General features: G+C 35.9%; 1 protein-coding gene across 1 annotated transcript; it reads left to right on the top strand.

Annotated features, from left to right (window-relative positions):
* Positions 1-1,328: 1,328 nt before the first annotated feature.
* On the top strand, positions 1,329-8,829 carry LOC121313351 (neurensin-1-like). The gene is made up of 3 exons (XM_041245772.1): positions 1,329-1,436; positions 3,841-4,047; positions 6,774-8,829. Exons 2-3 carry the CDS (start codon positions 3,841-3,843, stop codon positions 7,170-7,172), a joined length of 606 nt encoding a protein of 201 aa, XP_041101706.1. The 5' UTR covers positions 1,329-1,436; the 3' UTR covers positions 7,173-8,829.
* The last annotated feature ends 9,593 nt before the right edge of the window (positions 8,830-18,422 follow it).

Raw genomic sequence — 18,422 nt, 5'->3', positions numbered from 1 at the left:
CAAGAATTGACAGGGGAAGAAAGCTGTATATTTTTAACTTTATATCTGTCGTTATTATGATCTTGCATGAATTGTTGCCGGTGGATTTGGCTTGAGAATACAGCTTTCTATCACAAGGGTATTCATTTTGTTAAACATTTGTGTTCGTGTGGTGTTGTGTTGAAGTTTTGTTATTGTTTTATTATTCGCGTGTGACATGTTGATGTATCGCTGCTTTGTTTATTAAACGTGTACAAAGAAGTCATGTTTTACCTTCTTGTGGTAAATATACTATATATAAGATTAACCCAGCATGAGGTGTTTTCTCTGATGAAACCCAATGAGTACCACTAAGTAATCAGGTTTTAACTTTGCCTCCCCCAGGCTTTTGTTGAATTGGCGCCACTGTTTGGGTCAGGAGCCGGCAGTAGAACAAATGAAAAAATTTCAGATTTTGTACTTCTTTTTTCCTTTTCCTGTATTGCTAGTATTAGCTGAGGCCATAATTTATATATTAATCTTCGACTAGGCAAATGGGTTTGAACAGTAGGCCATGTGCACACACGTTGTCCAATCAAAGGAGTCGAAGGCTGAATCCTGTTTAAAAATGACAGGACTCTGCCCAGTCACAACTAGATATGTGTTTATTATTATTATTATTATTATTATTATTATTATTATTATTATTATTATAAATAGGCTTTGGCGTCAACAAAGCAAATAACGTAAGAGCTTACATTGTTTGTGGCCGGAGGGCGGGCGGGGCGGCAGGTCTGCTTTAGTGTAATATGCATGCTGGGACAGTTTAACTGACATAATGTTGTTTTCCTTACAATAGTTTTCTATTGGTGCTGTAACATAAGACTGTTGGTTGCCGTGGAGAAGACCACAAAAGCGCATCACAATGCCAGACAATGCAAAGACTGCATGGTCTAATGTTAAGTTATTTTTCAGGTTTTGAGCTTGATTACATGCTGCCACTGTTTTCATTGATGAGTTATGCATTTGTTTTCTATGCCGAGTGCTTGTAACAGCTTATGAAAGAAAAATAGCATGTGATTTTGTATGAAACGCAGTAACACATTTTACATTTACACAAGTCCTTTTTTTCCTTTTAGATATCTAGACACATAATCAGACAGACGTGCCTAAAATAAGACATCAACTGTTCCCAAAATACCTTTAATCGCATGCTGTACTGCAAACGCAGTACATTATTAATCAGACATGACTTGACTACAAGTACTGTACACAACTCCGCTACACTTTGACTTTATTGTGGGTCCACCCACGCTGAGCTGGCAAGGCATGTTTGCGCCTGCGTAGCCGGGTGTATAAATGAATGTACACTAATACAGTACATTGATTCTCTGAGGCAGCGGACGTTTAGTGATGGGATCTATGTGAGAGAGCAGTGGCCAGCAATCACTCTCCAGGCAGTAAGCTGGTTATGTCAGGTAACATCCTTCAATATTAACGTTTTTGAAATGCTTTACTGTAATGTAATTGCTCAGTGACAGTGTTATGGATGTTATTTGTGAAACGTGTTTAGGGGTATGTTGGCTTCATACTAACCGAGAAAGATACACTGCGGGTTTTTTGTATGCAACACAAATTATATTAAATACTTTACGAATAGCTAATGCTAAGCTGTATGTGCATTGTTAAGCATACAGTGCATACTTGTATTATGTGATGGTAAAACTGTGGTTTGCTTTGGAACATTTGTGATATATCGCTTTATGTGGTTTTTTGTTTGTTTGTTTTGTTAAAGTTTGAATTGTATGATAATGTCGAAACAAACATAATGCAAGTGCGGTTGTAATTTAAATAACACATCTCAACAATATTTGAGCCTTTTATGTTAACACAACGTACTGTGTTATGTGTAATCGCAGTTTCAATTCCATACCAAAGGAGCAATTTGCTTGCATAAATCGATCTGCTTAATTCTTGGTTTACATTAATGGTTGGGGTGAAATAACCACATGAAATAACTACATTACATATGTGTATTCTTTTTTTTTTTTTTTTTTTTTTTTAATTCGGTCACAGGATCTGATATGAATAATCCCCATAAAGCATATCAAGTACAAAGTGTATTTGAAAGGCAGACAACTGGGTTTGACCTTCAAGTCTCAGTTTGTTTATATAAAGCTGCGTGGTAAATGCTTTTCACTTGCACATGTGTTTGCTTTTTAGAGCTGATCCTGAAAGGAAATCATTCAACCTTGGGGCAAATATATGTTTCTTCCATTGCCTTTAATTTACAGAATAGAGGATGAATTGATTTCTATTACTAGCGGCCATGCAGAGTCGGTGAAGCATGTCAGTGCACTGTCTCCTCAAGTGTTTTATGTTTTATTCCAAAGATGTAGGTAAATAAAGCACAAGTGACTGGTTATTTAATGACAACATAATCAAAGTAATACGTTTTGCTATCAGTGTAAGAAACCCTCATAGAAGCGTTATAACTTGAAAGCTATTTCTGCTTAGTCTAAATTAGTATCACTTTATGTTTTCAAAAAGTGGTATATATTTACAGTCTACACAGGATAAATGTGTGTTGTTCTTTAGACTTAGGAGGCCACTATACTTTGAAGTGCATTTTGAAAAGCATATCATGGGATAGAATGGATTTCATGTTTTTTCTGTCTTATACTTTTACAGTATCTATAAATATCAACTACGGATATATGGATAAAGCTCCACAAATAAAATATGTAGGCTTAATAATCATATGACGAAATATTGTCATTATCACCCCATCCCCTGCCCTCCCATAACTGCAATGGATTCAATAAGCATTTTCTCCAGTGTACAATTTGTAACCTTGCAAAAAAAAAGAAGAAACAAAGCACTTGTAAATATCTGACTCTGTGAGTTGCTCTGTTTTTAACATGGAAACTTGCTGGGGGTTAAAAATTTTGGGTCATTTAAGAGCCACTGCAAGTTCCAGTAATTGTGACATGATATCCTCTGCCACTATGGATAATGCAATAGTACATTTTTTACATCAATTCATCCATAAGTTGAATGGGCATAAAACAAAAGAACAAAACATGACAGTGGCACTATAGAGATTAATTTTGAGCCATTTGTACTTTATTAACATACTCATAAATGATCTGTGTGTTTACTCAGATAGATTTTTTTATTAAAGATGAAGAACAATGTATAAAATAGTATAAAATACTGTAATGTTTTGGTAAAATAAGAATATTGTGTCTATATAATACCGTGACAAAAATAATACATTCATCCTTTTATTTTAATTTCTAATGAAAATGCCTTTTTACATATTAATTGGTGTTCACTTTGTGTGTGTGTGTGTGTGTGTGTGTGATACGTCTGATACATCATAAGCAAATAACTAAATAACATAAATAAATAACAGAAAATGTTTTTGAAGCTCGTACCGCATAGTTATCAAAGTTATCTTCTTGCTGTTGTAGTATGTCTCTGTTCAGCAGTTTTTATCATTTATCCATTTTCTCTTGTTGTTAGGAGTGGAGGTGGGACTGACAGTGATGTGAACCAATCACACGTCAGAGGGAGACTATTGCCTTGTGGTGTAAGGATGTTAGGGCAATAGTTCAACCTAATTTTGCTCCTATGATGAGGTTTTAACCAATCTAATTTGATAAAGATATGTATTTACATACTGTATTCACTGCAGTATGTATTTCTGGATCTTAACCCTCCTTTACTATTCCAGTGCACAATATAAAACATTACCATTTGTAAAGTACCTGATTTAATGACGTGCTAAGTAAAGTTACAGCGTGTTCAGTAACCATTTGAGAAAAGGTGCCGCATGATGGATAAATAATACCTTTGAACATTTTATTTGTGTTTCAGATGTGGAGGATGAGTTCTTGCTCAGAGATCTGTGGGTCGGAGCATGCTGATCAGGTGCACAGTGCTGCCGAGAGCAACTATCGGCGCTATGGGGTTCGATCGTACTTGCATCAGTTCTACGAGAACTGCACCGCATCAATCTGGGAATATGACGAAGATTTTCAGACTCAGAGATCACCAAGCAGGTGGAGCTCTGTTCTCTGGAAGGTAGGACATTACTTTTTACATCAACTCCAAAAGTAAAGTTTTAAATTATTTATATGAGAACCTGGGCCAAGTCTTTTTCACAGATACAGGGGGGTTGTGCAGAGGCAAAATCAGGAATTATTATAAATTGTTGCCTTGTGTTCCTGAACCTCATCAACAGCCTTGATGAGAAACACCCTGGTTCAAACTGTTAAAAACAAACTATATAGAATTATAATAATACATGGCCTGCATTTCAGTTAATACGGAAAATACTAACTGAATCATGGAAAGGCTTATTTTAAATGGATTTATTTGGCAGTAATTCAATTTGCAGTACAGTGTGCAAGGTATGGAGTCTACCAATTATAGTACCACATGCATAGATACTTAGAATAGCACTCTGTCAATTGAACAAAATAGTTTAAAGGACAAGCTGCAACCTTGGTACAATCTGCCATAAAGACCAGTTCTGTTGTCTGATCACTTACTCAATTTATAAATATATCAAGGTATACAAAATAGATATGTGGTAATGTTGAGCAAGTCACAGTGTTGGCAAAAACAGCAATCATTGCTACATTAGTTCTTGGAGGACATGTTTTTCAATCGACAGTTGGATAACAAATTGGGGAAACACCAACAGGCTTCTTGCAGATTCCAACCTCAACTTCCCTGAAGAAATGAATTATTGGTGAAGAATGTGTATCCCTCTGGCTTTTAATGGCAGTGCTTAATTTTAAATAGGCCAGATTTCAAAGCGTTATAACATGCTATGAACAAAACTATGGTAGATGTGCTGTATATTGTAGATTATATTTTAACAAAACAGTTGACTGAATGAAATAAAATGTATTATGTATTATTATATAGGATTTACTTGGACCCAGAATTAATGGTTGAAGACACTAAAAAAGATTCAACATTTGTCATTGAATTTATTTTCTTTTAGTATTTAAAAAAACAAAACTGCTTAGTTTAAGTGAAAAGATCACGGCTTTGTTGCCATATATTATTTTTTTTCTCTTTATTTCCAGTAAACAATGAATTTAATATTTTATTTATTATTGTACAGTGAAGTTCATAATAATTGCCTCTTACTAAGAATAGGTATTATAACCAAGCTGTGAGTGTTCCCAGAATAGTAAACCAACCACACACACAGGCATACATGTTGTATGCAAGACTTTTTTTATTAGAATACTACTAGAAAGGAGTAGCCATAATGGCTAAATCACCAATGTGTGTCTATGCGGCATTGCATACTAGGAAAAAAGAACCTACTACCAGTACTTATTTTTCACGTGGTGTTGTCTTGTTCTTAATAATCAACAGAAATGTCATTATACTGGTAGACACTTATTGTTTTGGAAATAATACAGTTGCACCTAATTAACAGTAGAATGACCGCGTTTATAGGCATACCTAGAACAACCGTGGCCTGTCAATTTGACTGGCTTGTTAAAAACAACATAAATATTATAATGAAAGGACAAACAGTTGAATATAAGTTGTAGTTTTTTTTAGGAACGTCATATAAAGCATCTACACAACCGGAGCATTGTAAATAAACAGACATTTGAACAGAAATGTGTTTGTATACAGACATTACATAACATGCATCCTCAAAAAACAGGAAAAAAATGTAATAAACAAATATTTGAAAATGAATGTCTGTATATGCAGGCATGTCATGTACATACAAGACTGTACAACTGAAACGATGTAAATAAGTATCAGTTTTTTTAAATAAAGGGGTTTATATTGCCTCAGTAACAACGCGCATATACACAACTGAAGCTATGCGTTTCTATACAGACATACTATAATTGAAATGACATGAATAAATAAACATTTGAACAGAATGTTTTACGAACTCTTGAGTGCTTGGCACAAATCAGACCAGTACTGCTTTTCAAAATATGCAGTGCATTTACCACATTTTCTGTCTTTGCTGCATTTGAATCTTAGTAAAATTTGCAGTAATTCAAAACACTCTTTTCTATCTGGCTTCTTTAGCAATCCATTTGCAGTGTGTATTGGGGTAACACTGAATTGCTTAAAAAACATGTGACTTATAGTAACCAGTTCAGACAGACAGTCTGGCACCATGAGCTTTCAAGGCTGATTGATGGGCTATCAGAGGCTCATTGAAACAATAGCAATGTCAACAGACAGCTCACTTGAGGAATGCGAACTGATACAGACTCAATAAAGCTGCAAGCCGCGACTCATAAATAATACCATTTAATTGTTATAATGTTTTATGTGTGTCAGTCAATTTGACCATGCCTGGTCGTTATAGATATGACAGCATTTAATCTCGCTAATTTGTACATCTAAGCAATTAGTTCTTTGTCAGGGGAATTGCTACATATATTTAGGAAAAGTCAGGAAAACACAACTCCTTATCTTAACTCTTTGCAGTCCATTTATTCAGCGCTTGTCAGGTGCGTCAGGTCCAATTTATTTTCACATGCGCCGTTTATTTTACACACGCTGTTTAAATTTTTTTTTCAGAGTAAAACAGGTTTAAAAGGCACTGAATTGCAAAAGGACATTTAGTACTGTATCCACTGTATCCTTGTTTGCTGTATTTTTCACATACCTCTTTATAGACATGCATACTGATAAATCCTCTCCTGATCACTTGTTTTATCACCAAACTCCTCAATAACCGACCCAAGTCATTATTGTATTACTGTGTTTTCCTGTTTTAATGATTTAACCCTGTGTTTTTATTTTAGGTTGGACTCATAACCAGTTCTGTCATTCTGCTAGTTGGCTTGATAGTAATTGCAGTTGGCTACACCGTCCCTTCAAAAATTGAAGCATTCGGGGAAGATGAATTGCTTTTTGTGGATGAACATGCAATGCAGTTTAACAGAGCTCTCGAAATCTGCAAGCTAGCGGGCGCCATTTTGTTTTGCATTGGAGGAACCATGATGGCAGCTTGTCTGGTGATGTCTGCTTTTGCCAAGAGTTATTCGAAAGAGGAGAGATACCTGCAGCAGAAATCCAAAAAGAGAATAACAGAATTGCAAGCTTCTGCCCATCCAATTACAAAGGCTCCGACTCCTGGAGAGTGTAAAATACCAGTCACTCTGTCAAAAGTGCAAAACGTTCAACCCTCTTCTGAAACCTGACATTAAATGTTCACATTAGCCATGAATTTGTTCACTAAACATCAGCTCCCTTGATGAAGGAGAAAATTACACATGCACTTGCATAAAAAAATAAAATAAAAAAAAAACATAATCTTAAAAAAACTAGAGTCAAATAAATGCATAATTATAGTATGGGCCATTTATGTGTCTTTTTACCCCACTCAGACCCTTTGCTTAAGTCACTGCTTGTTTCACAGTGCCCAGGTACATAAAACGTTATCCATTGATTGGACTGAGTTGAGGGTGGTGTATTTGATGCATATGTTTTTCCCCCACTAAGGATCTAGCTTTCCATGAAGAGAAGTCTTGGTATTCACCACTGTTTGGTGGATAAACTACAGAAAACACATCCCACCTAGTTGTTCTCAATGGGAAGTTAAGAATATTTGGAATACCACGGCACTTAGTGGGACACTTACTAAAATTAATGCCACATATTTGACAAGAACATGTGAAAAACAAGTAGCTCTAGTGGGGTAAATCAAAGAACAAATGCCTCAGACTAGTCATTCTACATTTATTACTCCTACAACGTGTCGTCTTTCTCTACTATTTGTCTAAAACATGAAATGCTTGTGTGGAACTATGGCGTGAATGGGAGCAATGACCATTGTTCCAGATAAGTCCAAATCTCTGCCTTACACTAAAGAATCAATGTATTTACGAGTAAACCAGTTAATTCTGCTATCTTTTAAAGTGGCATTGGGCAATATGAGGTTTTACTACATGAAACTTTTCTCTGATTAGATATATTTCTGCCTGTATGTGCTCCATTATGAACAAAATTAAAGAAACAGGCAGGCATGGGGTATAGGGGTTGTTTACACACACGTTTAGTGTATGTTCCAGCATTGCTTCAGGTGGGACAAAAACTGAATGCAAGGTTTCAATTGTTAATAGAACCACACAGTACTTACCATCAAAGCAACTTTCCAACGCTGATCTTTTCATACTTTTATTTTCTGATTATGGTAAAATATTTAATAACATCAAGCACATTTTAAACCACCCTTTATCATTTGTATGGTCCTGTAAACAGAAATCCAGCATGGTATTTTCTCCCTGTGGTATCTTCTGATTGGCTAAGTGGAACTAAGCTCATTAATTATTTCAATATTACAACATATATTTATGCTAATTATTTAAATGACATCTGTTGGTTTCCTGGGTGACGTGTAGGTCATGCTGTGGCAGCAAGCATAATTAAAACTATACAAATATGACATGTTGAAAATTATAGTGAATTACTGTAACTGACAATGGGTTATAATCCCAATGATTATTGCTCACAGTTCTTAACCTTTCTCATCAAAGGCACGATAGTTTTCTGCATTCCAAATATTTTATAAGTTACTGATATTTCTTCAGTTTTCTTGCCTATATAATTTGCAATGAACAATTTCTTCAGCGTTTGTCAGGCGCATCAGGTCCAAATTATTTTCACATGTGCTGTTTATTTTACACAAGCTGTTTAAAATATTTGTTTTCAGAGTAAAACAGGTTTAAAAGGCATTGAATTGCAAAAGGACACTTAGTACTGTATCTGCTGTATCCCCTAGTTCGCTGTGTTTTTCACATACCTCTTTTTAGATGTCCATGTTATCTCTGTAGTTGATGGGGCTATGAGATACGCCCTTTTTTGCGGTTTCATTCGGCTCCTCTTGGTCTCACTCAGCCATTGAAAAGGTTTTCTCATCTTTTTCCGGAGAAAAATCGACATTGGACTTGAAAGGGAAAATTGTAATGTTGGACCTGGTCAGACATATGACCACAAAGGGTTAAACACACTCACAGTAATTTAAATTTAAATTCCAAAAACAGTCAAAATGACCGCCTTGGTCCTTCTAGTGTTAAGATAGATATGATCAGTTTCAATATTGAGAGTTTCTACATATTATAATAAGGATAAATGTACACATGGCTTGGAAACAACAAAATATTAAAACTTAGTGTTTTCCTGTTTTAATGATTTAACCCTGTGTTTTTCTTTATTCTATGAGGCTTGTGGAACTAGTTTATTTTTTTCCATAGTACATTGCTGTTAGAGTAACTAAAATATTTTTACTGAGGTCTTTAATGAGATTCTTTTCATGTTAATTATAGAGTAACCATAAGGAGAAAACATTATTTTCTAAAAAGAAAATTGCTTTTCTAAAATCTATTTAACAGACATGTGACTATTCATTTTCTTGAATTGTGGAGTACACACAACAATGCTGGTACAAGTAATTACGTTTTCTGCTGTGCAATCCTGTTGGCGGACCTTCAGTTATATTTTTATATTAGTTACAGAGTTTTGCATTTGTGGGATGTGCTAATTGAATATGCCTTTTTCTTAGCGGTGTATGAATGTAATTTTTCTTGAAGAATATTCAACAATGGTTCCTTGTGCAGTCATAGTTTTGTAAGTAATGTGAAAGCAACTAAGGTCATGAAGCCAAGATTTATTCTTCTCCTAACTGAAATTAAACCTTAAATGTATTATAATATAGATTCTCAAATAATCAGATTATTTTAATTTATAGTTGTGACTCAAGGTAATTTTGTCTATATTTATTTTTATTTTTATCTGTATGGATTTAGTAAAGTAAAGATCAGGACAAAGGTTTTGTGTTGACTTCATATTTTAGTTCACAACATACTAAACAATATTTTCTAATAATCTCAGATATTACTGTTTTTACATTATTAACTGTTAGATTTTTCCATTAAATATACTGCTCTTAGAATCTCAGAAGTCTCAGGTGAGGACTTCTGGCTAGGGCAAAAATGAGGTGGAGATTGGGAGATGGTGGTAAACTCAATGTGCAGCACAAACTGTAAATAGCTACCTGAAACTTTGCAATGCTATACAATCAGATGATTACAGACACTGTTAGGTTCTTGCAATATATTAGGTGTTTATAAAATACATCTCACAAACCACAACACAACCTAGCTAAGCCAGGTTAAAGTCAATGTTAACGATTGGTGAGTGTGAAGCGATTTAGTTTTTTGGTTTGACAGAACCTTACAGAGATAGGGAACATACTTTTCCGAATTCTTTAGTGCCTCAACCCACAACTACGCACAAATCACTGCCTCTTCAGAGAATTCCATGTGGCGTAGTTATGTTTAAACATCACTAAGTACCTACAGAAGTACGGATTATTTTTGGAATAATGGTCATACATGACAGTAATACAATATCTACCAATGAGACTTCGATATAGTCTTCTATCCATTCTGTAAAGACCCAGATTTTGTGACTGTTTATTTAACAGCATTTTGTACATACAACAGCTTATTTTGTTCTGTTATTATAATGACTACTAGTTTTTTAGTCACTAACCAAAGTATTAGCACCTGTGACCTGGATGACAGTGAACACAGACAACAGTGCTGGGATAGGAATACATTTATTGTAAAATAAAAAAGTTTAAACAAAACAGAACACTAACTAAAAAAAAAAAAACATTACATTGGCCAAAACAGACAAAAAAACAAACATGAAACCAAATCAAACAAGTATCGTGCTAATGTATAACCAGCATGCGTAGCAATTGTATATTTAATAAGCTTTACTTTGCTTTACCTCACAACCCTCGTCCCGCCTCCAAACACACACATCTTGATCAGCCAAAGCTGTGGGTTTATATACATGTGGCTGTGTCCAAATTAATAATAAATGAATAAATCAATCTGGAGACGGTTACATTCTGCACAGGGGGTTAGCAGGGACTTTAACTCCATGCAAGCTAAAAAAACAACAATAACAAAACAGCATGCTTTATTAAACAATAAGTTTTTAAATAATAATACAAGAAATACAAAATACAAAACATAATATGCACAGGGGCAGGGTGTTACCCTGTCACATACCCCCCCCCCCACCAGTTCCACCTCCTGCCATAGAGGGGGTTGGTCGGGTGCTATGTGCCCAACTTCGCCAAGGGCACAGCACCATTCCTCACCTTTTAGGCAGGTGAGGCCTACATCCGGCATGGCAGAGATGTGGTGGGACTTGCAACCAGCCCCGCACTGCTGTTGCCCCACCTTCTTTTGGATCTTCCCTTCTTTTTTTGCAGTCCCTTTTTTTCTTCTTCAAAAAACCACCTACAAAAACACTATTCTTGAAAAAAAGCTGCACAGGCAGTATCCCTGGCCAGACACGTGGAGGTGTTGTTTAATCCCACACAGGACATGGATGCGACACAAATGGCTGGTGGTGAAGTCGGACCCGGACAGTGACAGTGAACACAGACAACAGTGCTGGGAGATGAATAAATGCCCTGATGTGCCAGTTTAATGTAAAATAAACGGCACATTGGCCAAAGTAGACAAATAAAACAAACAGAAAACCAAACCAAAAAAGGATTGTGCTGGTGTGTAACCAGCATGCGTAACAATCGTTTATATTTTAAAAGCTTTGCCTCTCGACCCTCGCTCCACCTCCAAACACACACTTCTTCCAAAGCTGTTCGTTTATATACATGAGCCTGTCTCCAAATTAACAATAAATTAATCAATCAATGCTTTATATAAATTAAACAATATGTTTTTAAATAATAATACAACAAATACAAAATACAAAACATAATATGTACAGGGGCAGGGTGTACCCCGTCACAGCTCCTACAACATGTCAAATACAACCATTTCGTGAACAGTAGCTGCTAATTAATATGACAAAGACCAAAATACACAATTTCTGGTAGTTTAACAAACAATCTTTATAAAAATAAAATGTTTGTTGATGACAGAAGTATTGGCACCTTTACATTAAAAGTCTGTATAAATATAATATATATTTAAATAACAAAAAAAATATTAATTGATTGAAAATCATTAGACAGTAACTAAGCTGCATTATAAAGTCAATAGCCAGAAAAGGAGGTAATTATTTTCAACATCTGATTAAGAAAAAACGTTTTGTCAACACATGAGATGATGATCAAGAGAAAGGAGTTGGATTCACATTTGAGAAAAGCATTCACAGCAAACTACAACTAAGGAAAAAATCCACAATCAAGAAGTACCACAGAAGAAGTTGACATCCAAAGAAAATTACAGTTACAGCAGGGAGGTGAACTATCTGAGCAGCAAAAGAAATCCAGGATTAAAAGTTAACAATTTACAGAAGGATTTAGAAGCATCAAACATAATAGTTCATGAAAGAACTGTACATAGGACACATAACACACAAGAGTTGTATACACGTACACCTCACTGCAAACCAATTTTAAAGAAAATTAATTTAAAAATAAAATAAAAAAAATCTTAAATAAGCCAAGAAATATGAACAGGAATCTGAGGCATTCTTCAGTCTAAAATATTACTTTTGCCCCATAATGGACCATAATATTGTAACAACCCTGGCAATAGTATCATCTTGGACAATGTGTTTGTCTCGTTTGTTTGTTTGCTTGTAATGTCTTGTTTAGTGTTATGTGTATTGTAAGGGTACCGCACACATCTTTAGTGTGTGTGTGTGTGTGTGTGTGCGCGCACATGGTGGGTGAGTAGAGAGAGCCACGGGAGAAGACGCGCAGACTGAAACTGGAGTGGTTGTTGTGACTGTGAGGCACAGCGTGTGAGGCTGGAAGTGAGGGGCTCACCTGAGAAGCATTGAGAAGAACCCAAAGTGTGTCTGTGAGTGTCTTAGAGAAGATAAAAATGAGTGAAAGAGCAGTGAGTGAGGCCATTAGTTTTATTTTATTATTTGACGTGAACCCCGACCCAAACAGGGGTTCACTGTTTGTTTTATTTTAAGTTTAGTTATTAAAAACAGCAATTTCGAATCCCATCTGCTCTCCCCAAGTCTTGTTTCCCTCACAACTTGCATCGACATTACGAAATGCTTGGAGAAAAACGGGAAAGCCTTCAATGAAAAAAACTTTGTACCTAGTTACAAATAGCACTGAGCTACACTCTAACCCATACTTCCATTTATTATGTGTTTATTTTGAAATACTGTTTCTTTGGTGTGCATAAATAAACAAACTACAGTCCTTGCTTTTGTGACGTAGTTTCTTCCCCATCCAATCTCAGTCCTGTTACAATGATACTGTCTAAGGAGTGTTGGAACCAGAAGATCCTCACATTATGACATGCTTGCATTGTTAATTATTGCACACATTTAATATGTGTTTTAACAAAGACTTCCTATTTCCATTTAAAATAATAACTTGGATGAACCTAAACTATATCATTTCAGTTGTTTTCACATTCATTTTTTATACTAGTTCTTCTTTTATCTTGAGATTGGCCTCTTACTGTCTCAATAATGTATCATTGCAGCTGTGATACCCAAGACAGAGATGTCTACTATTCATGTCTCCTGCTTGGTTTTCAAGCATGATCTGAGTGAGAAGAGAAAGTCACTATGCCCTAGGGTCACATTACAAATGAGAAATATGCCAGACCAGAAGGGTCAGATTCAGTTGGCAGCCACTATCATGCATGTGAGCTTTGATGTCATCTTTCACCTACTCCTTAGAGAAATTATATTTATTTCCATTCCTGCAGTAATATACAAGTTGTAGAGCTATACAACCTTCAAGGTCATTTCAGCATGTATTAGTTAAACATGTTGTTCAGTATATTGTAACCTTTATCTGAGACTACAAAGAAAATTATAATGACACATATAATAGCATTTGTTTTTATGTTTTCCTTTAGGATCATTCTGAATTGTTCTGAGTTCAGTTGAACCATTACTGAGTTTTAATCATTATCGTTTCTGCAGTAGTATCATATAAAGGCTACAATATCTTACACAACAATATATTGAACATATGTTTGGGTGAAAAGATTTTTTATTCCTTTGTTACTATTTTCCAAGTTACTATCAAGATGTACCTTGTGACGTTATAATCACATGGGGCAAGCAGAAACACCAAGCTGACATTACTTTGACAGCCTTCTTTTTTAATGAAGCTATTCAATTAAGATAAGTCCTGTTTGCTTTAGTTCTGTTTTTCAGCTGTGCTACACTGTGTGTCTTCTGTTAGGAAAGCTTATTAATAACATCAGCTTTTATCGAGAATTACATGTGAGAAAAGTATAAATCTCTTTATTCTTTATACAGGGTCATCTAACTAGTGAGCCACTCAATAGCTTACGTATTTTGAGCCAAGAATAAAGATAATGGTGACTCAGGCTGTGCCTGTGGGAATGTTCTGAAAATAACCAAGGGGGTGTGTTTTTTATGTTTTATTTTACTCCTTTTCCCTTCTTGCCAATGCTATAGCATCCAATGCTTGAATAATTTCTGTAAGTGCTTCAGAGTTACTCACAAGTTATGCTAAAATGACTCATATCAAAGAGCTGATGGGTGAAATAAGAAAATAACAAGCACACTTAATCATGTTGGCAATTAACCACAGTGGATTAATATGACATGATATTAACATAATTTATTGTACAGCGTAATTGTTTCTTTGTCATTCCAACTTTCTATGCTATTTATTTATTTATTTATAAACTCAAGGTGGTCTGCAAACAACTTCCAAAATGTGGTTATGCAGTTATATTTATATATATATATATATATATATATATATATATATATATATATATATATATATAAAAGTCAGTAAACCAGATTAGTGTCCGACTAAGGCTCTGTCCACACTATCCCTTTAAACCACATTAGTTGCCTTTAAATCGGCTTAAAGTGCTAAATTCGGTTTGCGTCCTCACTATGCAATGTTTAATACAGTACTCGAGAACCAGACTCGAGACCACCTCAGGACTAAATTTTTTGTGTATCCTCCAATATCCCAAAATGCTTTGTGGTATGTTTGATGAGATACTGGTGCCTGAAGGACTTGCCATCAGTGCACAGGCCTCAATGGTTATTAATTTTTATGTTTAAAAAATAAACTGTTAGGACGTCTCTGTTAAACTAGTGGGGAAAATAACAAAAGCACAACGTTAAATTAGGCAACTGCAAAAATGAAAAATTGTTCTTTACATTGCTTTCCTATGCTTTACCATGCTTTCACTATGCTTTATTATGCTTTGCTATGCTTTTGTAAACTTTTATAAGGGACGTCACAGAAATGTTTTAAATATAAATACGAATTATCTTTCACTGACTGTAAAGATAATAGCCTTAAGACAAGTTATGCTGCTAAGACTGTGTATCTTTACCAAATTTTTCTTCTGCTCTTTGCAGCACTTTATCTATTTTTATCTTGATGTGTCTGTCGAGTTATATTTCATTTATGTTTTAGCTGCAAGTATCTACCTGCTCATAAAAGTATTTACCAGTTATGATGGAGCGACAAGGAATATTCTCATGACGTAAATTGAGTAAGAGAGACTGGGGTACAACGTAGGCCAGTGAAATGCTTGACATTTGGAAATGTCTTTGCTTTAACTCAGGGGTTGCAAATCTTCTTACTACTAAGTGCCAAAATTGTACTCCCTGAGAGTGGTATGATGTCTCAAATGCCAGCCCCCGCCAGGAACTTCAGTGAGACTTTTGCTGTTGCTTGGAAGACGAAAGGCTTTGCCACATCTGGGTTGTAGCTGGTTATTTTGAGGTGGATAAATGATGCACTGTTTCATTAGTCAAGCTGCTTGTTTTATCACGTAATATCAGATTCATTTGAGAAAACAGATGTGCACAGAAATATGTTGAACCAAATGAAGAAAGGAGAGCTGCAGCCAACAGCTTCATTTGATTGAATTAATGAGGCAGGCAATTTCTTCAGTGAAGATTCTTGACCAGATTCTGAAAGAGATGCTTTCTCTCTCTCTCCAGATTTTCAAACTTATGATTAAGTCTACACAATTTTCAGTTCAAGATGGGTTTTCCTGGAGATCAGTCACATACATGTCAAGATCATTAAGACCCAGCAGCTTAAATTTCTCCAAATGCCATGCAAATGCCAAATGTCAGGAATTTAAATGTGCCATCCATTGTCTTGAAGTGTTCAAAACACGCTTCAAAGGTAATAATGAGGGGGTACAATGTATAATGCAGGTACATAATGAGCTTTTCATAGTCAAGGATGAAGTCTGTCTGTGAGTACTTTTGTCCAATGAAAATTTCAAGCTTGGAAAAAAAAGAAGAGATACCAATGCCATTTGTAGCTGCAGTAGTGGAATCCTGTGCTGTGGGGGCTGCTGATTCAGAGCCGGGAAGGAGCGAACATGACTGAGGCAGAGGCAGGTGAGGCTTCGGACTCCTCGTTGCTTTGAAATTCCTACAACTAGATCGCCAAGAGAAGTAGAGAACTTCAGTAGAGAACTTCAATGATTTTTTAGACTTGGCAAAGATAGAAATAGTGTAGAACCTCATCCCCCATCCGCGAGAGAGTTGGCTGCAATCTTAAAGTCCAGTGACTTGGTGGACATTTGGAGGTGTCTGCATCCCACCACTCGCCAGTACACTTGGTCACACAGAATCTCCCAATACATAGTAAGGCGAGATTAGACAGGTTGTACACAATAAGACCTTTTTTTTTTTCGTTTTAATAGCAAAAGTAATACCAGTCTGTCTGACCATCAGTGCAAATAACTCTTACTACCCAGGAATAAAAAATAAATAAAAATTTGTTATACGATGTAATCAGCGCCTTTGAAATTTTCTTGCGCCCTTCTCCTCTGTGCTTCTCTACCACTTTATCCCTGACTTATTTCGAAAGCTCCTTGCTCTTCATGGTTGCTTTGTTGGATCACTATGTGATATTTATGTGAGACAGACAGGGAAGGTTACAGTCTCACTAGAGTAAAAAAGTGGCACTACTTTTCGCAACAAGCCCAACCCACGTTAGAGTGATGCTTATGCAAATTGCAACTATCTACTCTCAAAAACAAGCCCAATTCTGCTTGTTATAAGCAGACTTGGTAACTGTGAAGGTTACCTCAGCTGCCAGTTTCAATTGGACAGCAGCCGTCTGAGGAAGCTCGTGCTGTCGAAGATTCTCTCCTTTCTTTTAAGTTGTTTTTATTTTTGGAACCTCCTATAGTTTTAAATGAAGGAGAACATGTGTTTTAATTCATTTTATTACAGGTCAATCAAAATTGTCCATTTTAAAGTCTCAGAAGAGCAAGCTGTCTGGAGCAGGGCTGGCAGATGTCGTTGTGCTGTTCAGAGTGCTGGTGGTCAGCAGGTTAAAGGTGGATTTCGCCGATTTTAATGTAGTTAATGATCTGCTGGGCTTTCAGTAGAGGTGGTGTGTGGGAGACACTCTGTGCTCTGTGAGTGAGGAGGGAGAGCTCAATGTGCTGTTTTAGGAAATTTGCTTTTAGATATTAGAATTTGAATGACTTGGGTCTTTTTTATGGCTAAAATCTGTTTTTAGTAAGAGTACCGCGTTTGGGTAGTTTTTGTTAATGGATCTTAAAGGTAAAAATAGGTATTTTATAGATTCTTTTATGCTGATACATTGGGGAGGTTTTGGTGAAATCTTAACCCTTTGCAGTCCTATGTCAGACCAGGTCCGACATTACAATTTTCCCTTTCCGTCCGATGTCGGACTGGCCGACATAATCAAAAAGACGTAAAGCACAGGTCTCTAGTCGTTTTTTCTCTGGAAAAAGCTGAGAAAACCTTTCAATGGCCGAGTGAGACCGATAGGAGCGAATGAAGCTGAAAAAAAAGGGTGTATCTGATAGCCCCATGCACCACATAAATAACACGGACATAAACAAAGGAGATAGCTGCTTCTGCATCCAGCGCTCAAAAGGTAGGGATGCATATTGGACCGCAAAAAATGGTCCAATATCCAGTTCAGCCCTGTACCGTGAATTGGACTTCAACATATTCGTGCTAAAAATATTTACAGATTTTTTTTCATACGCACAAAACAAGTCTCTTATTATTTTGACTGACTCATATATCAAGTATGCACTGCAGACTCAGCTAACAGTGGAAAATTAAATGCCCCTAGGGAAGACTATTGTTACCGAGAAGGCGCTATAATGCCTGAAGCCACAGGCTGAGGGCATTGCACCCTGGAGGTAACAATAATTTCCACTATACCCACCTCTCCAGTCCCTATTTAGGGATAAATTATATATATATATATATATATATATATATATATATATATATATATATATATATATAATGATTTTCATTATTTCATTATTTCTCATGAACAAACACAAACAAATTTAGTCAGAGTTGCTGACAAAACTCATACACCGTCATTTTCAAGGTATTTAATAATTCTGAACATGCTGTTCTTCAGATCACTGACCTAGTTCTGACCCCACTTTCTATGTCCTGTT

Source organism: Polyodon spathula, chromosome 3 (assembly GCF_017654505.1).
Source record: "Polyodon spathula isolate WHYD16114869_AA chromosome 3, ASM1765450v1, whole genome shotgun sequence".
Taxonomy (NCBI): domain Eukaryota; kingdom Metazoa; phylum Chordata; class Actinopteri; order Acipenseriformes; family Polyodontidae; genus Polyodon; species Polyodon spathula.
The sequence above is the reverse complement of the archived record's forward strand: the minus strand, read 5'-3'. Positions and strand labels throughout refer to the sequence as shown.

Coding starts and splice junctions, on each gene's coding strand:
- LOC121313351 (XM_041245772.1), top strand. CDS start 3,841: ATGTGGAGGATGAGTTCTTGCTCAGAGATCTGTGGGTCGGAGCATGCT. Junction 4,048..6,773: donor GGAGCTCTGTTCTCTGGAAG/GTAGGACATTAC, acceptor TTTTTATTTTAG/GTTGGACTCATAACCAGTTC.